The following is a 25,032-nucleotide window of genomic DNA, read 5'->3' as shown; positions in this document are numbered from 1 at the left end:
CGTGTGTCTCTGCCTGCCCCCGTGTGTCTCCCCCTGCCGCTGTGTGTCTCCCCCTGCCGCTGTGTGTCTCTACCGGCCGCTGTGTGTCTCTGCCTGCCTCTGTGTGTCTCTCCCTGCCTCTGTGTGTCTCTGCCTGCCCCCGTGTGTCTTCCTGCCCCTGTGTGTCTCTGCCTGCCGCTGTGTCTCTCCCTGCCTCTGTGTGTCTCTCCCTGCCCCTGTGTGTCTCTACCGGCCCCTGTGTGTCTCTACCGGCCCCTGTGTGTCTCTACCTGCCCCTGTGTGTCTCTACCGGCCCCTGTTTCTCTCCCTGCCCCTGTGTGTCTCTCCCTGCCCCTGTGTGTCTCTACCGGCCCCTGTGTCTCTCCTTGCCCCTGTGTGTCTCTACCGGCCCCTGTGTGTCTCTACCGGCCCCTGTCTCTCTCCTTGCCCCTGTGTGTCTCTACCGGCCCCTGTGTGTCCCTACTGGCCCCTGTGTGTCCCTACTGGCCCCTGTGTCTCTCCTTGCCCCTGTGTGTCTCTACCGGCCCCTGTGTCTCTCCTTGCCCCTGTGTGTCTCTCCTTGCCCCTGTGTGTCTCTACCGGCCCCTGTGTCTCTCCTTGCCCCTGTGTGTCTCTCCCTGCCCCTGTGTGTCTCTACCGGCCCCTGTGTCTCTCCTTGCCCCTGTGTGTCTCTACCGGCCCCTGTGTCTCTCCTTGCCCCTGTGTGTCTCTACCGGCCCCTGTGTGTCTCTACCGGCCCCTGTGACTCTCCTTGCCCCTGTGTGTCTCTCCCTGCCCCTGTGTGTCTCTGCAGGCCCCTGTGTGTCTCTACCGGCCCCTGTGTCTCTCTCCCTGCCCCCGTGTGTCTCTCCCTGCCCCCGTGTGTCTCTGCCTGCCCCCGTGTGTCTCTACCAGCCCCTGTGTGTCTCTGCCTGCCCCTGTGTGTCTCTGTCTCTGCCCGTCAGCTGAAGGTCTGTCTCTGCTCCTCCTCTGCCTTCCCTCCACCCTACCGCTCTCCCAGGCCTCGAACCCGGGTCAGTTTGAGAGTGACAGCGAGGTGCTGTGGCAGCGCGGACAGCTCCCGGACTCGGTGTTCCACCATGGCCGTGTGGGCATCAACACCGACCGGCCGGACGAGGCGCTGGTCGTCCATGGTAACCTGAAGGTCATGGGGTCCCTGGTGCACCCCTCTGACATCCGCGCCAAGGAGAACGTGCAGGAGGTGAGACTGATGGACACACTGTCTGATGGACACAGTGAATATTCTCTCTCTCAGGTGGACACACTGTCTGATGGACACAGTGAATATTCTCTCTCTGTCTCAGGTGGACACACTGATGGACACAGTGAATATTCTCTCTCTCAGGTGGACACACTGTCTGATGGACACAGTGAATATTCTCCCTCTCTCTCCTCAGGTGGACACACTGTCTGATGGACACAGTGAATATTCTCTCTCTCAGGTGGACACACTGATGGACACAGTGAATATTCTCTCTCTCAGGTGGACACACTGTCTGATGGACACAGTGAATATTCTCTCTCTGTCTCAGGTGGACACACTGATGGACACAGTGAATATTCTCTCTCTCAGGTGGACACACTGATGGACACAGTGAATATTCTCTCTCTCAGGTGGACACACTGATGGACACAGTGAATATTCTCTCTCTGTCTCAGGTGGACACACTGATGGACACAGTGAATATTCTCTCTCTCAGGTGGACACACTGTCTGATGGACACAGTGAATATTCTCTCTCTCAGGTGGACACACTGATGGACACAGTGAATATTCTCTCTCTCAGGTGGACACACTGTCTGATGGACACAGTGAATATTCTCTCTCTCAGGTGGACACACTGATGGACACAGTGAATATTCTCTCTCTCAGGTGGACACACTGTCTGATGGACACAGTGAATATTCTCTCTCAGGTGGACACACTGATGGACACAGTGAATATTCTCTCTCTCAGGTGGACACACTGTCTGATGGACACAGTGAATATTCTCTCTCTCAGATGGACACACTGTCTGATGGACACAGTGAATATTCTCCCTCTCTCTCCTCAGGTGGACACACTGTCTGATGGACACAGTGAATATTCTCCCTCTCTCTCCTCAGGTGGACACACTGTCTGATGGACACAGTGAATATTCTCTCTCTCAGGTGGACACACTGATGGACACAGTGAATATTCTCTCTCTCAGGTGGACACACTGTCTGATGGACACAGTGAATATTCTCTCTCAGGTGGACACACTGATGGACACAGTGAATATTCTCTCTCTCAGGTGGACACACTGTCTGATGGACACAGTGAATATTCTCTCTCTCAGATGGACACACTGTCTGATGGACACAGTGAATATTCTCCCTCTCTCTCCTCAGGTGGACACACTGTCTGATGGACACAGTGAATATTCTCTCTCTTAGGTGGACGCACTGTCTGATGGACACAGTGAATATTCTCTCTCTCAGGTGGACGCACTGTCTGATGGACACAGTGAATATTCTCTCTCTCAGGTGGACACACTGTCTGATGGACACAGTGAATATTCTCTCTCTGTCTCAGGTGGACACACTGATGGACACAGTGAATATTCTCTCTCTCAGGTGGACACACTGTCTGATGGACACAGTGAATATTCTCCCTCTCTCTCCTCAGGTGGACACACTGTCTGATGGACACAGTGAATATTCTCTCTCTCAGGTGGACACACTGATGGACACAGTGAATATTCTCTCTCTCAGGTGGACACACTGTCTGATGGACACAGTGAATATTCTCTCTCTGTCTCAGGTGGACACACTGATGGACACAGTGAATATTCTCTCTCTCAGGTGGACACACTGATGGACACAGTGAATATTCTCTCTCTCAGGTGGACACACTGATGGACACAGTGAATATTCTCTCTCTGTCTCAGGTGGACACACTGATGGACACAGTGAATATTCTCTCTCTCAGGTGGACACACTGTCTGATGGACACAGTGAATATTCTCTCTCTCAGGTGGACACACTGATGGACACAGTGAATATTCTCTCTCTCAGGTGGACACACTGTCTGATGGACACAGTGAATATTCTCTCTCTCAGGTGGACACACTGATGGACACAGTGAATATTCTCTCTCTCAGGTGGACACACTGTCTGATGGACACAGTGAATATTCTCTCTCAGGTGGACACACTGATGGACACAGTGAATATTCTCTCTCTCAGGTGGACACACTGTCTGATGGACACAGTGAATATTCTCTCTCTCAGATGGACACACTGTCTGATGGACACAGTGAATATTCTCCCTCTCTCTCCTCAGGTGGACACACTGTCTGATGGACACAGTGAATATTCTCCCTCTCTCTCCTCAGGTGGACACACTGTCTGATGGACACAGTGAATATTCTCTCTCTCAGGTGGACACACTGATGGACACAGTGAATATTCTCTCTCTCAGGTGGACACACTGTCTGATGGACACAGTGAATATTCTCTCTCAGGTGGACACACTGATGGACACAGTGAATATTCTCTCTCTCAGGTGGACACACTGTCTGATGGACACAGTGAATATTCTCTCTCTCAGATGGACACACTGTCTGATGGACACAGTGAATATTCTCCCTCTCTCTCCTCAGGTGGACACACTGTCTGATGGACACAGTGAATATTCTCTCTCTTAGGTGGACGCACTGTCTGATGGACACAGTGAATATTCTCTCTCTCAGGTGGACGCACTGTCTGATGGACACAGTGAATATTCTCTCTCTCAGGTGGACACACTGTCTGATGGACACAGTGAATATTCTCTCTCTGTCTCAGGTGGACACACTGATGGACACAGTGAATATTCTCTCTCTCAGGTGGACACACTGATGGACACAGTGAATATTCTCCCTCTCTCTCCTCAGGTGGACACCACTGACAATTTGAAGCGGATCTCTCAGATGCGACTGGTTCAGTATCAGTACAAACCTGAATTCGCCGCTACTGTGGGAATCGAGACCAGTGCAGAGACAGGTACCCCCAAAGCTGCAGCAGGCAACCCCATCACAGTTAAACCCCACACCTGAGACAGGTAGCCCCATCACAGGTAACCCCACACCTGAGACAGGTAGCCCCATCACAGGTAACCCCACACCGGAGACAGGTACTGTAGCCCCATCACAGGTAACCCCACACCTGAGAGAGGTACTGTAGCCCCATCACAGGTAACCCCACACCTGAGACAGGTAGCCCCATCACAGGTAACCCCACACCTGAGACAGGTAGCCCCACCACAGGTAACCCCACACCTGAGACAGGTAGCCCCATCACAGGTAACCCCACACCTGAGAGAGGTACTGTAGCCCCATCACAGGTAACCCCACACCTGAGACAGGTACTGTAGCCCCATCACAGGTAACCCCACACCTGAGACAGGTAGCCCCACCACAGGTAACCCCACACCTGAGACAGGTAGCCCCATCACAGGTAACCCCACACCTGAGAGAGGTACTGTAGCCCCATCACAGGTAACCCCACACCTGATACAGGTAGCCCCATCACAGGTAACCCCACACCGGAGACAGGTACTGTAGCCCCATCACAGGTAACCCCACACCTGAGACAGGTAGCCCCATCACAGGTAACCCCACACCTGAGACAGGTACTGTAGCCCCATCACAGGTAACCCCACACCTGAGACAGGTAGCCCCATCACAGGTAACCCCACACCTGAGAGAGGTACTGTAGCCCCATCACAGGTAACCCCACACCTGAGACAGGTAGCCCCATCACAGGTAACCCCACACCTGAGACAGGTACTGTAGCCCCATCACAGGTAACCCCACACCTGAGACAGGTAGCCCCATCACAGTTAAACCCCACACCTGAGAGAGGTAGCCCCATCACAGGTAACCCCACACCTGAGACAGGTACTGTAGCCCCATCACAGGTAACCCCACACCTGAGACAGGTAGCCCCATCACAGGTAACCCCACACCTGAGACAGGTACTGTAGCCCCATCACAGGTAACCCCACACCTGAGACAGGTAATGCTCCAGCCGCCTACAGTATATGTCAATATTTTATAATATGTCTTTGTTGTAAATGTCTGTAATATGTCTGTAGATTTTATTTTACTTTTATTTTTTGTTTTGTTTAATGTAAATATCATTACTTTCATTTGCTTTGGAAATCGGTCATGCTAATAAAGCACCTTGAATTGAATTGAACTGAATTAATTCCAGACACAGGGTTTCTCAGAGCAGTGTTGAGTCACTGTACACCAGAAAGACACACAGGGTTTCTCAGAGTGTAGAGAGACCGTGTGCCACCTCCACACTGACCAGATGACCAGATGTCCAGGTGTCCAGATGGCCAGGTGCCCAGGAGACCAGGTGTCCGGGTCAGTGTGGTTCTGATCCGGCGTGTGTCATGGCTCCGCAGGGGTGATCGCACAGGAGGTGCAGGAGATCCTGCCTGAGGCCGTGAGGGAGGGGGGCGACGTGGTCTGCGCCAACGGAGAGACCATCCAGAACCTGCTGGTCGTGAACAAGGTGAGAGCGCCCCCCGCTGGTCCCAGGCGGTCCCACGCCGGCCGGCGCGCTGCTGACCGGCCTGCTCTCGCCCTCCCTGCAGGAGCGCATCTTCATGGAGAACGTGGGAGCCGTGAAGGAGCTCTGCAAGCTCACGGACAACCTGGAGACCCGGATCGACGAGCTGGAGCGCTGGAGCCGCAAGCTGGCCAAGCTGAGGAGACTGGACAGCCTGAAGAGCACCATGAGCAGGGGGACAGTGAGGTGAGGGACTGGACACTGACCAGTGAGACTGGACAGCCTGAAGAGCACCATGAGCAGGGGGACAGTGAGGTGAGGGACTGGACACTGACCAGTGAGACTGGACAGGCTGAAGAGCACCATGAGCAGGGGGACAGTGAGGTGAGGGACTGGACACTGACCAGTGAGACTGGACAGCCTGAAGAGCACCATGAGCAGGGGGACAGTGAGGTGAGGGACTGGACACTGACCAGTGAGACTGGACAGCCTGAAGAGCACCATGAGCAGGGGGACAGTGAGGTGAGGGACTGGACACTGACCAGTGAGACTGGACAGCCTGAAGAGCACCATGAGCAGGTGGACAGTGAGGTGAGAGACTGGACACTGACCAGTGAGACTGGAAAGCCTGAAGAGCACCATGAGCAGGGGGACAGTGAGGTGAGGGACTGGACAGCCTGAAGAGCACCATGAGCAGGGGGACAGTGAGGTGAGGGGCGTGACACTGGACAGCCTGAAGAGCACCATGAGCAGGGGGACAGTGAGGTGAGAGACTGGACACTGACCAGTGAGACTGGACAGGCTGAAAAGCACCATGAGCAGGGGACAGTGAGGTGAGGGACTGGACACTGACCAGTGAGACTGGACAGCCTGAAGAGCACCATGAGCAGGGGGACAGTGAGGTGAGGGACTGGACACTGACCAGTGAGACTGGACAGGCTGAAGAGCACCATGAGCAGGGGGACAGTGAGGTGAGGGACTGGACACTGACCAGTAAGACTGGACAGGCTGAAGAGCACCATGAGCAGGGGGACAGTGAGGTGAGGGACTGGACACTGACCAGTGAGACTGGACAGCCTGAAGAGCACCATGAGCAGGGGGACAGTGAGGTGAGGGACTGGACACTGACCAGTGAGACTGGACAGCCTGAAGAGCACCATGAGCAGGGGGACAGTGAGGTGAGGGACTGGACACTGACCAGTGAGACTGGACAGCCTGAAGAGCACCATGAGCAGGGGGACAGTGAGGTGAGGGGCGTGACACTGGACAGCCTGAAGAGCACCATGAGCAGGGGGACAGTGAGGTGAGAGACTGGACACTGACCAGTGAGACTGGACAGCCTGAAGAGCACCATGAGCAGGGGGACAGTGAGGTGAGAGACTGGACACTGACCAGTGAGACTGGACAGCCTGAAGAGCACCATGAGCAGGGGGACAGTGAGGTGAGGGACTGGACACTGACCAGTGAGACTGGACAGCCTGAAGAGCACCATGAGCAGGGGGACAGTGAGGTGAGAGACTGGACACTGACCAGTGAGACTGGACAGCCTGAAGAGCACCATGAGCAGGGGGACAGTGAGGTGAGGGACTGGACACTGACCAGTAAGACTGGACAGGCTGAAGAGCACCATGAGCAGGTGGACAGTGAGGTGAGGGACTGGACACTGACCAGTGAGACTGGACAGGCTGAAGAGCACCATGAGCAGGGGGACAGTGAGGTGAGGGACTGGACACTGACCAGTGAGACTGGACAGCCTGAAGAGCACCATGAGCAGGGGGACAGTGAGGTGAGAGACTGGACACTGACCAGTGAGACTGGACAGGCTGAAGAGCACCATGAGCAGGGGGACAGTGAGGTGAGGGACTGGACACTGACCAGTGAGACTGGACAGCCTGAAGAGCACCATGAGCAGGGGGACAGTGAGGTGAGGGGCGTGACACTGGACAGCCTGAAGAGCACCATGAGCAGGGGGACAGTGAGGTGAGAGACTGGACACTGACCAGTGAGACTGGACAGCCTGAAGAGCACCATGAGCAGGGGGACAGTGAGGTGAGAGACTGGACACTGACCAGTGAGACTGGACAGGCTGAAGAGCACCATGAGCAGGGGGACAGTGAGGTGAGAGACTGGACACTGACCAGTGAGACTGGACAGCCTGAAGAGCACCATGAGCAGGGGGACAGTGAGGTGAGAGACTGGACACTGACCAGTGAGACTGGACAGGCTGAAGAGCACCATGAGCAGGGGGACAGTGAGGTGAGAGACTGGACACTGACCAGTGAGACTGGAAAGCCTGAAGAGCACCATGAGCAGGGGGACAGTGAGGTGAGGGACTGGACACTGACCAGTGAGACTGGACAGCCTGAAGAGCACCATGAGCAGGGGGACAGTGAGGTGAGGGACTGGACACTGACCAGTGAGACTGGACAGCCTGAAGAGCACCATGAGCAGGGGGACAGTGAGGTGAGAGACTGGACACTGACCAGTGAGACTGGACAGGCTGAAGAGCACCATGAGCAGGGGGACAGTGAGGTGAGGGACTGGACACTGACCAGTGAGACTGGACAGCCTGAAGAGCACCATGAGCAGGGGGACAGTGAGGTGAGGGGCGTGACACTGGACAGCCTGAAGAGCACCATGAGCAGGGGGACAGTGAGGTGAGAGACTGGACACTGACCAGTGAGACTGGACAGCCTGGAGAGCACCATGAGCAGGGGGACAGTGAGGTGAGAGACTGGACACTGACCAGTGAGACTGGACAGGCTGAAGAGCACCATGAGCAGGGGGACAGTGAGGTGAGAGACTGGACACTGACCAGTGAGACTGGACAGGCTGAAGAGCACCATGAGCAGGGGGACAGTGAGGTGAGGGACTGGACACTGACCAGTAAGACTGGACAGGCTGAAGAGCACCATGAGCAGGGGGACAGTGAGGTGAGGGACTGGACACTGACCAGTAAGACTGGACAGGCTGAAGAGCACCATGAGCAGGTGGACAGTGAGGTGAGGGACTGGACACTGACCAGTAAGACTGGACAGCCTGAAGAGCACCATGAGCAGGGGGACAGTGAGGTGAGGGACTGGACACTGACCAGTGAGAGAGTGGACAGTGACCAGGGGGACTGGACAGTCAGGTGAGAGAGTGGACGGTGACCAGTGAGACTGGACAGTCAGGTGAGAGAGTGGACAGTGACCAGGGGGACTGACAGTGGCCTGAGGATGTCAGGGGCAGCAGTAGGGGCAGCAGAGCGAGAGAATGGTCTCTCTGGGAGGAGGATGACTGTGGAACACTCCCTTCTCTTGCAGCCAAGCAGGAAGTCAATTCAGCCGAGCAGGAAGTGGGCTGCAGAGGAAAAGGCCTGTTAAAGCAGGAGTCAAGGTAGGTCAGTGTGAACTCACTGTGTGCCAGCAGGCTGTGTGTGAGCAGGTGTGGACTCACTGTGTGCCAGCAGGCTGTGTGTGAGCAGGTGTGGACTCACTGTGTGCCAGCAGGTTGTGTGAACAGGTGTGGACTCACTGTGTGCCAGCAGGCTGTGTGTGAACAGGTGTGCACTCACTGTGTGCCAGCAGGCTGTGTGAACAGGTGTGGACTCACTGTGTGCCAGCAGGCTGTGTGAACAGGTGTGGACTCACTGTGTGCCAGCAGGCTGTGTGTGAGCAGGTGTGAACTCACTGTGTGTGAGCAGGTGTGGACTCACTGTGTGCCAGCAGGCTGTGTGTGAGCAGGTGTGGACCCACTGTGTGCCAGCAGGCTGTGTGTGAGCAGGTGTGCACTCACTGTGTGCCAGCAGGTTGTGTGTGAGCAGGTGTGAACTCACTGTGTGCCAGCAGGTTGTGTGTGAGCAGGTGTGAACTCACTGTGTGCCAGCAGGCTGTGTGAGCAGGAGTGGATTCACTGTGTGCCAGCAGGCTGTGTGTGAGCAGGTGTGAACTCACTGTGTGCCAGCAGGTTGTGTGTGAGCAGGTGTGCACTCACTGTGTGCCAGCAGGCTGTGTGAACAGGTGTGGACTCACTGTGTGCCAGCAGGCTGTGTGTGAGCAGGTGTGCTCACTTTGTGCCAGCAGGCTGTGTGTGAGCAGGTGTGGACTCACTGTGTGCCAGCAGGTTGTGTGTGAGCAGGTGTGGACTCACTGTGTGCCAGCATGCTGTGTGTGAGCAGGTGTGAACTCACTGTGTACCAGCAGGCTGTGTGAACAGGTGTGGACTCACTGTGTGCCAGCAGGCTGTGTGTGAGCAGGTGTGAGCAGGTGTGCACTCACTGTGTGCCAGCAGGCTGTGTGTGAGCAGGTGTGGACTCACTGTGTGCCAGCTGGCTGTGTGTGAACAGGTGTGGACTCACTGTGTGCCAGCAGGCTGTGTGAGCAGGTGTGGACTCACTGTGTGCCAGCTGGCTGTGTGTGAGCAGGTGTGCACTCACTGTGTGCCAGCTGGCTGTGTGTGAGCAGGTGTGCACTCACTGTGTGCCAGCAGGTTGTGTGTGAGCAGGTGTGGACTCACTGTGTGCCAACAGGTTGTGTGTGAGCAGGTGTGAACTCACTGTGTGCCAGCAGGTTGTGTGTGAGCAGGTGTGAACTCACTGTGTGCCAGCAGGTTGTGTGTGAGCAGGTGTGAACTCACTGTGTGCCAGCAGGCTGTGTGTGAACAGGTGTGGACTCACTGTGTGCCAGCAGGCTGTGTGAGCAGGTGTGGACTCACTGTGTGCCAGCTGGCTGTGTGTGAGCAGGTGTGCACTCACTGTGTGCCAGCTGGCTGTGTGTGAGCAGGTGTGCACTCACTGTGTGCCAGCAGGTTGTGTGTGAGCAGGTGTGGACTCACTGTGTGCCAGCAGGCTGTGTGTGAGCAGGTGTGAGCAGGTGTGCACTCACTGTGTGCCAACAGGTTGTGTGTGAGCAGGTGTGAACTCACTGTGTGCCAGCAGGTTGTGTGTGAGCAGGTGTGAACTCACTGTGTGCCAGCAGGCTGTGTGTGAGCAGGTGTGAGCAGGTGTGCTCACTTTGTGCCAGCAGGCTGTGTGTGAGCAGGTGTGCACTCACTGTGTACCAGCAGGCTGTGTGTGAACAGGTGTGAGCAGTTGAACAGGTGTGATCTCATCGTGTGCCAGCAGGTTTTGTGTGAACAGGTGTGAGCAGGTGTGGACTCACTGGGTGCCAGCAGGCTGTGTGTGAACAGATGTAAGCAGTTGAACAGGTGTGATCTCATCGTGTGCCAGCAGGTTTTGTGTGAACAGGTGTGAGCAGGTGTGGACTCACTGGGTGCCAGCAGGCTGTGTGTGAACAGGTGTGAGCAGGTGTGCTCACTTTGTGCCAGCAGGCTGTGTGTGAGCAGGTGTGCACTCACTGTGTACCAGCAGGCTGTGTGTGAACAGGTGTGAGCAGGTGTGCTCACTGTGCGCCAGCGGGCTGTGTGAGCAGGTGTGAACTCACTGTGTGCCAGCAGGCTGTGTGTGAACAGGTGTAAGCAGTTGAACAGGTGTGATCTCATCGTGTGCCAGCAGGTTTTGTGTGAACAGGTGTGAGCAGGTGTGGACTCACTGGGTGCCAGCAGGCTGTGTGTGAATAGGTTTGGACTCAATTTGTGCCAGCAGGCTGTGTGTGAACAGGTGTGAGCAGGTGTAAGCAGTTGAACAGGTATGATCTCACCGTGTGCCAGCAGGTTGTGTGTGAGCAGGTGTGAGCAGGTGTGGACTCACTGTGTGCCAGCAGGCTGTGTGAACAGGTGTGGACTCACTGTGTGCCAGCAGGCTGTGTGTGAGCAGGTGTGAGCAGGTGTGGACTCACTGTGTGCCAGCAGGCTGTGTGTGAGCAGGTGTGAGCAGGTGTGGACTCACTGTGTGCCAGCAGGCTGTGTGTGAGCAGGTGTGAGCAGGTGTGGACTCACTGTGTGCCAGCAGGCTGTGTGTGAACAGGCGCGGGCCGTGGGTGGGCAGTGTGTGGGCAGGTGTAGCCAGACTCCTCTCTCAGTGTGACCTGTGTGTCCACAGAGCCCCTCGGTGGACCAGACCTGCTTCAGCCAGCGGCTCCTGCAGGGCACCATCATCGCCCTGGTCATCGTCATGGCTTTCAGGTGACTGAGCACTGCCTGTCCTCCGTGTGCCCTGCTGTGTGGCCTTCCCTGTGCCCCTGTGCTGACCCTCCATCTCTCCGCAGTGTGATCTCCATGTCCACCCTGTACGTGCTGACCCTGCACAGCCGTGGAGAGATTGTAGAGACTGATGGGTAAGGACCCGTCTCATTCTGCTGCCATCTCGTACCTCAGCGCCTTCAGTTTCACAAGTTCTCTCTCTCCCTCCCTGTCCTCCTTTCTCTCTCTCTCTCCCTGTTCTCCTCCTGTTTCTCACTCCCTGTCCTCCTCCTCTCTCACCCTCTCACCCTCTCTCCCTGTCCTCTTCCTCCTCTCTCCCTCCCTGTCCTCCTCCTCTCTCTCCCTGTCCTCCTCTCTCTCTCCCTCCCTCGCAGTTCTGTGTCTCTTTGCGTTCTCACCATGTCCTGGACGCCGTTCCTGACTGTGACTGTCCCCTCCTGTCCGCCTGTGTGTCGGTGGTACGTTCTCTCCCTCATCATGACAGCTCTTACTGTTAGAGAGGCTCCAGCTTTGTTCCTCAATCTGGGACAGGAGATCACACACTGTATTATTATAATTGAGAGACAGGCTCACTGTCTGTTCCTCAGGCTGGGACAGGAGATCACACACTGTATTATTATAATTGAGAGACAGGCTCACTGTCTGTTCCTCAGGCTGTGACAGGAGATCACACACTGTATTATTATAATTGAGAGACAGGCTCACTGTCTGTTCCTCAGGCTGGGACAGGAGATCACACACTGTATTATTATTATTGAGAGACAGGCTCACTGTCTGTTCCTCAGGCTGGGACAGGAGATCACACACTGTATTATTATAATTGAGAGACAGGCTCACTGTCTGTTCCTCAGGCTGGGACAGGAGATCACACACTGTATTATTATTATTGAGAGACAGGCTCACTGTCTGTTCCTCAGGCTGGGACAGGAGATCACACACTGTATTATTATTATAGAGAGACAGGCTCACTGTCTGTTCCTCAGGCTGTGACAGGAGATCACACACTGTATTATTATAATTGAGAGACAGGCTCACTGTCTGTTCCTCAGGCTGGGACAGGAGATCACACACTGTATTATTATAATTGAGAGACAGGCTCACTGTCTGTTCCTCAGGCTGTGACAGGAGATCACACACTGTATTATTATAATTGAGAGACAGGCTCACTGTCTGTTCCTCAGGCTGGGACAGGAGATCACACACTGTATTATTATTATTGAGAGACAGGCTCACTGTCTGTTCCTCAGGCTGGGACAGGAGATCACACACTGTATTATTATAATTGAGAGACAGGCTCACTGTCTGTTCCTCAGGCTGGGACAGGAGATCACACACTGTATTATTATTATTGAGAGACAGGCTCACTGTCTGTTCCTCAGGCTGGGACAGGAGATCACACACTGTATTATTATTATAGAGAGACAGGCTCACTGTCTGTTCCTCAGGCTGTGACAGGAGATCACACACTGTATTATTATTATTGAGAGACAGGCTCACTGTTCCTCAGGCTGGGACAGGAGATCACACACTGTATTATTATAATTGAGAGACAGGCTCACTGTCTGTTCCTCAGGCTGTGACAGGAGATCACACACTGTATTATTATAATTGAGAGACAGGCTCACTGTCTGTTCCTCAGGCTGGGACAGGAGATCACACACTGTATTATTATTATTGAGAGACAGGCTCACTGTCTGTTCCTCAGGCTGGGACAGGAGATCACACACTGTATTATTATAATTGAGAGACAGGCTCACTGTCTGTTCCTCAGGCTGGGACAGGAGATCACACACTGTATTATTATTATTGAGAGACAGGCTCACTGTCTGTTCCTCAGGCTGGGACAGGAGATCACACACTGTATTATTATTATAGAGAGACAGGCTCACTGTCTGTTCCTCAGGCTGTGACAGGAGATCACACACTGTATTATTATTATTGAGAGACAGGCTCACTGTCTGTTCCTCAGGCTGGGACAGGAGATCACACACTGTATTATTATTATTGAGAGACAGGCTCGCTGTTCCTCAGGCTGGGACAGGAGATCACACACTGTATTATTATTATTGAGAGACAGGCTTACTGTCAGTTCCTCAGGCTGGGACAGGAGATCACACACTGTATTATTATTATTGAGAGACAGACTCACTGTTCCAGTGGGTGGGGTCACTACACAGTGACCAGATGTGTCTGTGTGTCTTTGTTATCCCCTGTCTGTGTCCGGCAGGCCTGGGCCAGCATCCGGATCGTCCCGCCAGTCCACCTTCTCCCCCGGAACCACCACCCTCCCCCCACGAGGTGACTCCCTAAAATACACACACGGTGTGCACTGCGCTACACTGTACAACACTGAACACTGCACACACTGTATACATACACTGTATACACACACGGTGTGCACTGCACTACACTGTACAACACTGAACACCGCACTACACTGTACAACACTGAACACTGCACACACTGTATACACACACTGTACACTGTACCTGCACTAAACTGTACAAAACTGTACACTGCGCTACACTGTATACACACTTTGTACACTGTACTACACTGTACCTGCACTACACTGTACAACACTTGACACTGTACTACACTGTATACACATCCTGTACACTGTACTGCACTACACTGTACACTGGGCTACACTGTATACACACCCTGTACACTGTACTACTCTGTATAGAGACACTCTGTACATCGAACTACACTGTATACTGTGCTATCCTTTATAGACACACTACACATACACACTCTGCATAGATGCACTGTACACTGTATTATGTTCTATACAGTACTACACTGTAAAAATAAACACTGTACACTGTACTGCACTCTACAGACGCACACTGTACAGTGTACTACTGTGCTACCCTGTATAGACACACTATACAGTGTTCACTGTACAGATACACTGTAAAGTATACTACTGTACTATCCTATATAGTCTCACACTGTACACTGTACTACACTGCATACATATTTTACACTGTCCACTGTACAGACACACGGTACACTGTACTATGTGGCCTACAGTACTACACTATGTAAACAAACACTGTACACTGTACTTCTTTATAGACACACTGTACACTGTATTACACTGTTTACCATGCTTCACTGTACACTCTGTTACACTGTATAGATGTCACAGGAGCCAGGTCAGACTCCCATGAAGTGTGTTGGGAAGACCCTAGGCATGACAGTCTCATCCGGAAGAGTCTGGAGAAGGACAGCAGCCGGGTCGGGTGGGGTTGAAAGACGGGGTGATCCGGTGTGGGGGTGGGGGGGTGCAGGCCTTGATCCAAGAGCCGGGAAATCCATCCAAGACACAGAGGATTCAAACCAGGGAACAGGGAATTAGGACCAGGAGCACGGAGATAGAAACGTGCCGGGACGAGGCGCTCCGAGGCCCGGGCTCAGAGGTCAGGACGCCCATGGACAAGGCCTCTGCCCTCGGGCTTCTCCGGAGCCCGGTGACAGGAGGGCCGACAGACGTCTGTCCTCCAGTGCTGAGCCCGGAACTGCGGAGACACTGGGCTTCAATGACAAAAAAGGGACGAGACAGGTGACACAAGTACTAAAACTAAAAACAATATAGAAAAGGTAGATAAGATAAGATCACTTTATTGGCCCTATACAATTTCTTGCATGAGGAATGTGTCTTGTCACAGACCCCAGCTTGCTCTCCGTGAGACACAGACAGGGAGAGAAGCTGGGGGTCAGAGCGCAGGGTCAGCCATTTATACAGCACCCCTGGAGCAGTTGGGGTTCAGGGCCTTGCTCAGGCGCCCAACGGAGTAGGATTCCTCTGCCGGCTGCGAGATTTGAACCGGCAACCTTCCAGCCACAGGCGCAGATCCTGAGCCACAGCGCCGCCACACCCTCTAGAGTGGAGGAGAGGAGGGATGACGACCGTGACCATAGACACCCTTGTGTTCTCTGTCTCCAGCTGCTGTCCCGCCCTCCCCCACGCTGTCCAATCAAGGAGCCTGCTGTTCCCCCACTTCCCTGATGACCAACCAATCGGCAACAAGCAGGTCCCCGAGCCCCAGCCAGTTCGGCACAGGCAAGTCCACTTGAGCTAACGGGCTCGTTAATGCACTCCTGCTTGGCCGCGGTGAGGTAATTCTCCCTCTCTGCCTCCCCCTGGCCCCTCAGACGCCAGCAGCCCCGCCCCGACCCCGGGGAGCACCAATAAGAAGGGCAAGTCCCGGCAGCTGGAGAAGGACAGTCGCTACAGGAACCGCCTCAGCCACACCCCGGCCCCCACCCACGCCCTCGTCAAGGCCAAGAGGCCCTCCGAGCTGGGCATCACCGAGGGCAAGCGCCTGCCCCGGCGCCAGCGCCGCGCGGACGCTCACGGTGAGAGGCACACCCGCCCTGTCCGTGTCTGTCTGTCTCTCTCGGACCCGGGACTGACCCGCTCTCTGACTCCCCCACAGCTCTGGGCTCCGCCCCCTCTCTCACCTCCCTGCGCATCCTGGAGACCAACCAGCCAATCACAGCGCGGCACTGCCCCCTCCCCGAGAGCTGCAGGTCAGTGCTGTGAGCCACTGGAGTCACTGGACTGGTGTGCAGAGCTATACTGGCACTATACTGTAGTGTACTAGAGTGTAGTGTACTATACAGTAGTGTAGTGTGTTGTACAGAGCTATACTGGCACTATACTGTAGTGTACTAGAGTGTAGTGTACTATACAGTAGTGTAGTGTGTTGTACAGAGCTATACTGTGCTATACTGCAGTGTACTAGAGTGTAGTGTACTATACAGTAGTGTAGAGTGTTGTACAGAGCTATACTGGCACTATACTGCAGTGTACTAGAGTGTAGTGTACTATACAGTAGTGTAGTGTGTTGTACAGAGCTATACTGTGCTATACTGCAGTGTACTAGAGTGTAGTGTACTATACAGTAGTGTAGTGTGTTGTACAGAGCTATACTGGCACTATACTGCAGTGTACTAGAGTGTAGTGTACTATACAGTAGTGTAGTGTGTTGTACAGAGCTATACTGTGCTATACTGCAGTGTACTAGAGTGTAGTGTTCTATACAGTAGTGCAGTGTGTTGTACAGAGCTATAATGCACTATAGCCAGCAGCCATATCACTCTGCAACTCACAACTAGCAACCTACTGAAGCTCAGCAGGTGTGAGCCTGGTCGGTACCTGGATGGGAGACTCCTGGGAAAAACTAAGGCTGCTGCTGGAAGAGGTGTTAGTGGGGCCAGCAGGGGGGCGCTCCTAATGCCCCAGTATAGTGACGGGGACACTATACTGTAAACAGGCGCTGTCCTTCAGATGAGACGTAAAACCGAGGTCCTGACTCTCTGTGGTCATTAAAAATCCAAGGGCGTCTCTCGAAAAGAGTAGGGGTGTAACCCCGGCGTCCTGGCCAAATTTCCCATTGGCCCTTACCAATCATAGCCTCCTAATAATCCCCCTCTATGAATTGGCTTCATTACTCTGCTCTCCTCCCCACTGAGAGCTGGTGTGTGGTGAGTGTACTGGAGCACTATGGCTGCCGTCGCATCATCCAGGTGGGGCTGCACATTGGTGGTGGTGGAGGGGATCCCCATTACCTGTAAAGTGCTTTGAGTGGAGTGTCCAGAAAAGCGTTAGATAAGTGTAAGCAATTATTAATTAATTAATTATTATTATTATTATTATACTGCAGTGTACTAGAGTGTAGTGTACTATACGGTAGTGCAGTGTGTTGTACAGAGTTATACTGCGCTATACTGTTCTGTGCTGTAGTGTGCTGTGCAGGACTGTACTGTGCTTAGTACTCTGTGCAGAACTATGCTATACTGTACTGTGCTGGAGTGCTCTGTGCTGGGCTGTGCTATAATGTACTGTGCTGTAGTGCTGTGTGCAGGACTGTACTATACTGTACTGTGCTGGACTGTGCTATAATGTACTGTGCTGTAGTGCTGTGTGCAGGACTGTGCTATACTGTACTGTGCTGTAGTGCTCTGTGCTGGGCTGTGCTATACTGTACTGTGCTGTAGTGCTCTGTGCAGGACTGTGCTATACTGTACTGTGCTGGACTGTGCTATAATGTACTGTGCTGTAGTGCTGTGTGCAGGACTGTGCTATACTGTACTGTGCTGTAGTGCTCTGTGCTGGAATGTACTGTGCTGTAGTGCTCTGTGCAGGACTGTGCTATACTGTACTGTGCTGTAGTGCTCTGTGCTGGACTGTACTGTGCTGTAGTGCTCTGTGCAGGACTGTGCTATACTGTACTGTGCTGTAGTGCTCTGTGCTGGACTGTGCTATAATGTCTGTTTCCTGTCACAGGCCGGGTCACTACAGTTTCTCTGTATCTCTCAGTGGAAATGGCAGTTCTTCTCTTTCACACATCTCACTGCGCATGAGGTGAGTAGAAAGTCTTTTTCACAGTTTTCAGCACTATAATTTTTATACAAGATAATGTGAAATTTTAACTTCTCACATGTCCTCTCCCCCTCTCTCTCTCCAGCTCCAGTGCTGCTGTGCTGGTGTTGCAGTGTGGAGCCACCAGGGGGCAGCAGTGTGCAGACACTCCGCACTCTGAGAGCAACAGTGTGCTGGGATTCACACAGGTACTCTGAGTGCCCAACCTGCAAGAAGTATTTGCTATTAATGACAGACAAGGAGAGTTTGTTTCTCTGCATCTTGGCCGCACTCTGCTCTGTTAATGATTCTCTCTCTTCAGGGGACAGAGCACCTGTGGCCTCTGGCTGTGAGTCCATTCCAGGAGATCTCTTACCACTTTCGCATAGCCCAGTCTGTAAGTGTCTCAGCCCAGTCTGTCAGTGTGTCACTGTGTCACAGCCCAGTCTGTCAGTGTCTCAGCCCAGTCTGTCACTGTGTCACAATCCAGTCTGTCAGTGTGTCACTGTGTCACAGCCCAGTCTGTCAGAGTGTCACAGCCCAGTCTGTCAGTCTGTCAGAGTGTCACAGCCCAGTCTGTGTGTCAGTGTCTCATAACCCAGTCTGTGTGTCAGAGTGTCTCAGCCCAGTCTGTCAGTGTCTCGGCCCAGTCTGTCAGAGTGTTACAGCCCAGTCTGTCAGTGTCTCGGCCCAGTCTGTCAGTGTGTCACTGTGTCACAGCCCAGTCTGTCAGTGTGTCAGAGGGTCACAGCCCAGTCTGTGTGTCAGTGTCTCATAACCCAGTCTGTGTGTCAGAGTATCTCAGCCCAGTCTGTCAGTGTCTCGGCCCAGTCTGTCAGAGTGTTACAGCCCAGTCTGTCAGTGTCTCGGCCCAGTCTGTCAGTGTGTCACTGTGTCTCAGTCCAGTCTGTCAGTGTCTCAGCCCAGTCTGTCAGTGTGTCACTGTGTCTCAGCCTAGTCTGTCAGTGTCTCGGCCCAGTCTGTCAGTGTGTCACTGTGTCTCAGCCCAGTCTGTCAGTGTGTCACTGTGTCACAATCCAGTCTGTCAGTGTGTCACTGTGTCTCAGCCCAGTCTGTCAGAGTGTCACTGTGTCACAATCCAGTCTGTCAGTGTCTCAGCCCAGTCTGTCAGTGTGTCACTGTGTCACAATCCAGTCTGTAAGTGTCTCAGCCCAGTCTGTCAGTGTGTCACTGTGTCACAATCCAGTCTGTAAGTGTCTCAGCCCAGTCTGTCAGTCTGTCAGAGTGTCACGGCCCAGTCTGTAAGTGTCTCAGCCCAGTCTGTCAGTGTGTCACTGTGTCTCAGCCCAGTCTGTAAGTGTCTCAGCCCAGTCTGTCAGTGTGTCACTGTGTCTCAGCCCAGTCTGTAAGTGTCTCAGCCCAGTCTGTCAGTGTGTCACAATCCAGTCTGTCAGTCTGTCACAGTGTCACAACCCAGTCTGTGTGTCAGTGTCTCATAACCCAGTCTGTGTGTCAGAGTGTCACAGCCCAGTCTGTCAGTCTGTCAGAGTGTCACAGCCCAGTCTGTCAGTATCTCGGCCCAGTCTGTCAGTCTGTCAGAGTGTCTCAGCCCAGTCTGTAAGTGTCTCAGCCCAGTCTGTCAGTGTGTCACTGTGTCACAATCCAGTCTGTCAGTCTGTCAGAGTGTCACAGCCCAGTCTGTGTGTCAGTGTCTCATAACCCAGTCTGTGTGTCAGAGTGTCTCAGCCCAGTCTGTCAGTCTGTCAGAGTGTCACGGCCCAGTCTGTCAGAGTGTCACAGCCCAGTCTGTGTGTCAGTGTCTCATAACCCAGTCTGTCAGTGTCTCAGCCCAGTCTGTCAGTCTGTCAGAGTGTCACGGCCCAGTCTGTAAGTGTCTCAGCCCAGTCTGTCAGTCTGTCAGAGTGTCACGGCCCAGTCTGTAAGTGTCTCAGCCCAGTCTATCAGTGTGTCACTGTGTCACAATCCAGTCTGTCAGTGTGTCACAGTGTCACAACCCAGTCTGTGTGTCAGTGTCTCATAACCCAGTCTGTCAGTGTCTCGGCCAAGTCTGTCAGTCTTTCAGAGTGTCACAGCCCAGTCTGTGTGTCAGAGTGTCACAGCCCAGTCTGTCAGTGTCTCTGCCCAGTCTGCAAGTGTGTCAGAGTGTTACGGCCCAGTCTGTCAGTATCTCGGCCTAGTCTGTCAGTCTGTCAGAGTGTTACGGCCCAGTCTGTCAATGTGTCAGTGTCTTATAACCCAGTCTGTAAGTGTGTCAGTGTCTCATAACCCAGTCTGTGTGTCAGTGTGTCTCAGCCCAGTCTGTCAGAGTGTCAGTGTGCCAGTCTGTGTCAGTTGGCAATAGTCAAATTCTTTGGTCATGCCAATAAAGCCATTTGAATTCAGTCACTGTCTGTCCAAGTGCTGTTCATAGGTGAGAAATCTACCTGTCCCCTTTCGGTGACCTCCCCATGCCCTCTGACCCCTCTCTCATTTCCCAGCAGGAGGTGACCTGTGACAGCCAGCCTGAAGAGGAGGCAGTGACGCCCCTCTTCTCTGATTACCACTTCCTGTTCTGGCGGAGCTGTGCGTGAGGCGTGCGGCTCCAGGGGGGGTACTGCTGCATTCTGGGACCAATATCCACTGTGCCCCCCCCGTCCTGTCAGCCTGCCTCTGTCCTCCAGGGCACTTCTCTCACGCTCTATAGTCTATGTACCCACATTTATCATGTTTGTTTTTTTTAATATTTCACGTTCCATTTTAAAAATCTCTCTTATGTTTTCCGAAAACGATGAAAATCTCTCGGCAGCAGGTGTTTGCTGGCGATGGATTTTTGGTGGGACCTGCGCACTCGAACCGGACGGACTGGTGTGGGACTTGAGCTCCGTGAGGGACAAAAAAAGACAAAATTCCACAACACCAGTCCTGGCTTGGCTGGCTGATACTTACTGCCGCCACCAGAGGGCGCCTCTCTCACTGGCGTGACCAGTCCTGGTCCTGGGGGGCCGGTCAGCGCGTCTGCACGGTTTCTCTCTGACACAGCCGAATCGGATGAGCTCTGAGCTGCTGTTAAATCTGTCCAGCCAGGGCTGTACTGAGCAGGTTTATCTTGGAATAGCTCCGGGATCCTCCGGGACCAGGACTGAATCCTGGATTAAACACTCCGGTAATGCTATACCTGAGGAACTGTTTCACTGACAGAAGTGAGAGCTGATGGTCCAGCTCACAGCAGTCAGTCCAATCCTATTATTGATCTCAGTTAATAACTAATCAGTCTCACAGCAAAGTCAGTCCAGTCTGGTCCAGCCTGGAGTGGCTCGGACTGCTCTCTTGGTTTTTATTTCAATTTGAAAGTTTTATATTTTAGTATTCTCTGTGTTTGTTAGTATTGACTCTTGTAGTTTCCTAAATTATCTAATCTAAAAAAAATAATCACTTTTTGGACATATGTTATAGATGTCAGAACTTCTCAAATCGCTCGGTGTTCAAACACAAAGATTAGCACTTTGCCATACAGCCCCCTTCAAACTGGAAATGAGTGTTATGTGCTGTAAATGAGTGTAGGGCACACTGTAACACATGCTAATATGAGAAGCAAACACTGTACATGTAGTATACACTGTGACTAATCCACTGTACTACGCACTGTGATTAACACACCATCTCAGCTAAAATACTGTGACTATAAAATGCTCAGCGATTATGCTTTCTGTTGATGCCATTTAACTTAACTGACTACAGTACACTGTGACTGGCTATTGCATACAATACAACTGATTGTAGTACAATATAACCAGCTGTAACATACAATGTAACCTGCTGTCATTTAGAACTTTGGTGTTACTGAATATAGCATCCCTGATTACTGATTGTACTGTCTGTGGTTACGGGCTGTAGTGTCTGTGGTGACTGGCTGTGGTGACTGACTGTAGTGTCCATGGTGACTGGCTGTAGTGTACATGGTTACGGGGCTGTAGCGTCCATGGTGACTGGCTGTAGTGTCTGTGGTGACTGGCTGTGGTGACTGGCTGTAGTGTCCATGGTTACAGGCTGTAGTGTCTGTGGTGACTGGCTGTAGTGTCTGTGGTGACTGGCTGTGGTGACTGGCTGTAGTGTCTGTGGTGACTGGCTGTAGTGTCCATGGTTACGGGCTGTAGTGTCTGTGGTGACTGGCTATAGTGTCCGTGGTGACGGGGCTGTAGTGTCCATGGTGACTGGCTGTAGCGTGCAGGCTCAGCTCTTCCTGACATTACTTTACTCTGCCTGACCATGGTGAGGGAGGTGATGTAGTGGTGATCAGCCTCAGGCATCTGCTCCACAGTGATGCACAGGAAAGAGAGACGAGTGTAATTCAGGTGTGAGTGTGACCTAACACTATCACCAGTCGGGGATACGCCTGGAGTAGGCAGCAGGTCAGGCACGGGTCAGGCAGGGGTAGTCAGTAGTCAGACAGAGGTCAGGTCACCTGTGGCAGGCAGGCTGGGGTCAGGCAGGGGCCAGGTCACCTGTGGCAGGCAGGCTGGGGTCAGGCAGCGGCCAGGTCAGGTCACCTGTGGCAGGCAGGCTGGGGTCAGGCAGCGGTCAGGTCAGGTCACCTGTGGCAGGCAGGCTGGGGTCAGGCAGCGGTCAGGTCAGGTCACCTGTGACAGGCAGGCTGGGGTCAGGCAGTTGTCAGACAGCGGTCAGGTCACCTGGGGCAGGCAGGCTGGGGTCAGACAGCAGTCAGGTCAGGTCACCTGTTGCAGGCAGGCTGGGGTCAGACAGTTGTCAGACAGCGGTCAGGTCAGGTCACCTGTGACAGGCAGGCTGGGGTCAGGCAGCGGCCAGGTCAGGTCACCTGGGGCAGGCAGGCTGGGATCAGGCAGGGGTCAGACAGCGGTCAGGTCACCTGTGGCTGGCAGGCTGGGGTCAGACAGCAGTCAGGTCAGGTCACCTGTGGCAGGCAGGCTGGGGTCAGGCAGTGGTCAGGTCAGGTCACCTGTGGCAGGCAGGCTGGGTCAGGCAGTGGTCAGGTCAGGTCACCTGTGGCAGGCAGGCTGGGGTCAGGCAGCGGTCAGGTCAGGTCACCTGTGGCAGGCAGGCTGGGGTCAGGCAGCGGTCAGGTCAGGGCACCTGTAGCAGGCAGGCTGGGGTCAGGCAGCGGTCAGGTCAGGTCACCTGTGACAGGCAGGCTGGGGTCAGGCAGCGGTCAGGTCAGGTCACCTGTGGCTGGCAGGCTGGGGGTCAGGCAGGGGTCAGGTCACCTGTGGCAGGCAGGCTGGGGGTCAGGCAGGGGTCAGGTCACCTGGGGCAGGCAGGCTGGGGTCAGGCAGGGGTCAGGTCACCTGGGGCAGGCAGGCTGGGGGTCAGGCTGGGGGTCAGGCTGGGGGTCAGGCAGGGGGTTACTGCGCAGTTACCTGGGGGACCCCGTGTGTGCCTGAGCCCCTGCGCAGTTACCTGGGGGACCCCGTGTGTGCCTGAGCCCCTGCAGTTACCTGGGGGACCCTGTGTGTACCTGAGCCCCTGTGCTGTTACCTGGGGGACCCCTGTGTGTACCTGAGCCCCTGTGCTGTTACCTGGGGGACCCCTGTGTGTGCCTGAGCCCCTATGCAGTTATCTGGGGGACCCCGTGTGTGCCTGAGCCCCTGTGCAGTTATCTGGGGGGACCCCGTGTGTGCCTGAGCCCCTGCGCAGTTACCTGGGGGACCCCCGTCTGTGCCTGAGCCCCTGTGCAGTTATCTGGGGGGACCCCTGTGTGTACCTGAGCCCCTGTGCAGTTATCTGAAGGACCCCGTGTGTGCCTGAGCCCCTGTGCAGTTATCTGGGGGACCCCGTGTGTGCCTGAGCCCCTGCGCAGTTACCTGGGGGACCCCGTGTGTGCCTGAGCCCCTGCAGTTATCTGGGGGGACCCCGTGTGTGCCTGAGCCCCTGTGCAGTTATCTGGGGGGACCCCGTGTGTGCCTGAGCCCCTGTGCAGTTATCTGGGGGACCCCGTCTGTGCCTGAGCCCCTGCAGTTACCTGGGGGACCCCGTGTGTACCTGAGCCCCTGTGCAGTTATCTGGGGGACCCCGTGTGTGCCTGAGCCCCTGCGCAGTTACCTGGGGGACCCCGTGTGTGCCTGAGCCCCTGCAGTTACCTGGGGGACCCTGTGTGTACCTGAGCCCCTGTGCTGTTACCTGGGGGACCCCTGTGTGTACCTGAGCCCCTGTGCAGTTATCTGGGGGACCCCTGTGTGTGCCTGAGCCCCTGTGCAGTTATCTGGGGGACCCCGTGTGTGCCTGAGCCCCTGCACAGTTATCTGGGGGGACCCCGTGTGTGCCTGAGCCCCTGTGCAGTTATCTGGGGGACCCCGTGTGTGCCTGAGCCCCTGTGCAGTTATCTGGGGGACCCCTGTGTGTGCCTGAGCCCCTGTGCAGTTATCTGGGGGACCCCTGTGTGTGCCTGAGCCCCTGAGCCCCACGCAGGGCCGCACTGTCACTGCACTGCCCACTGCTGCACCCCCCTGGACAGGGCTCTGGTCAGCTCCCACTACACTGGACCATGCGAACTGGACACCCCCCTTCACGGCGCGCAGGAGGCGAGTGGGCCCGGGGTCCAGTCCGGTCCGGGCGGGCGGCTGCACCTCCTGCAGAGCGCAGCCCAGCCCGGTCCGGCCGGACCCCAGAGTGCTTCGGTTCTCCAGACTCCACGGCCGCCCCATCTCCCCTCGCTCCTCTGTCTCGCCACGTGCTTTCCGCTGTTTTTAATAAAAGATTCTTCTGCTCACCCTCGCGGTCTCGTTCTTTTCGACTGCGGCGCCAGCGCGAGCCGGTACTTCACTGCCTGCCGAACCACCTTTTGTTCAGGGTGAGAGAAGTAGATCCAGCAGGTGACCACCGGTGACACAAGAGGACCAACCTTCAGGTGTTTGACTGTGGGGTTATAATAGGGGCTACAGTCCCAGTGCAGTAGGACAGTCCTGTTACAGTAGGAGCTACAGTCCCAGTGCAGTAGGACAGTCCTGTTACAGTAGGAGCTACAGTCCCAGTGCAGTAGGACAGTCCAGTTACAGTAGGAGCTACAGTCCCAGTACAGTAGGACAGTCCTGTTACAATAGGAGCTACAGTCCCAGTG

General features: G+C 54.4%; 1 protein-coding gene across 1 annotated transcript in view; it reads left to right on the top strand.

Moving 5' to 3' along the window:
* Nucleotides 1-21,800, top strand: part of myrf (myelin regulatory factor) — a 54,883-nt gene extending 33,083 nt beyond the window's left edge. The window contains exons 12-27 of the mRNA XM_088935046.1: nucleotides 1,001-1,201; nucleotides 3,898-4,006; nucleotides 5,418-5,527; nucleotides 5,610-5,770; nucleotides 8,830-8,902; nucleotides 11,505-11,587; nucleotides 11,671-11,739; nucleotides 11,980-12,063; nucleotides 13,833-13,903; nucleotides 15,561-15,677; nucleotides 15,770-15,973; nucleotides 16,054-16,147; nucleotides 17,907-17,984; nucleotides 18,088-18,190; nucleotides 18,304-18,378; nucleotides 20,441-21,800. Coding sequence (XP_088791172.1) covers nucleotides 1,001-1,201; nucleotides 3,898-4,006; nucleotides 5,418-5,527; nucleotides 5,610-5,770; nucleotides 8,830-8,902; nucleotides 11,505-11,587; nucleotides 11,671-11,739; nucleotides 11,980-12,063; nucleotides 13,833-13,903; nucleotides 15,561-15,677; nucleotides 15,770-15,973; nucleotides 16,054-16,147; nucleotides 17,907-17,984; nucleotides 18,088-18,190; nucleotides 18,304-18,378; nucleotides 20,441-20,533 — 1,725 coding nt within the window. The 3' untranslated portion in view covers nucleotides 20,534-21,800. The remainder of the gene's footprint in view (nucleotides 1-1,000; nucleotides 1,202-3,897; nucleotides 4,007-5,417; nucleotides 5,528-5,609; nucleotides 5,771-8,829; nucleotides 8,903-11,504; nucleotides 11,588-11,670; nucleotides 11,740-11,979; nucleotides 12,064-13,832; nucleotides 13,904-15,560; nucleotides 15,678-15,769; nucleotides 15,974-16,053; nucleotides 16,148-17,906; nucleotides 17,985-18,087; nucleotides 18,191-18,303; nucleotides 18,379-20,440) is intronic.
* The last annotated feature ends 3,232 nt before the right edge of the window (nucleotides 21,801-25,032 follow it).

This window comes from Atractosteus spatula, chromosome 16 (assembly GCF_055471065.1).
Source record: "Atractosteus spatula isolate fAtrSpa1 chromosome 16, fAtrSpa1.hap1, whole genome shotgun sequence".
Classification (NCBI taxonomy): domain Eukaryota; kingdom Metazoa; phylum Chordata; class Actinopteri; order Semionotiformes; family Lepisosteidae; genus Atractosteus; species Atractosteus spatula.
Note: the sequence above shows the minus strand (reverse complement) of the source record. Positions and strands in the feature narration are given on the sequence as shown.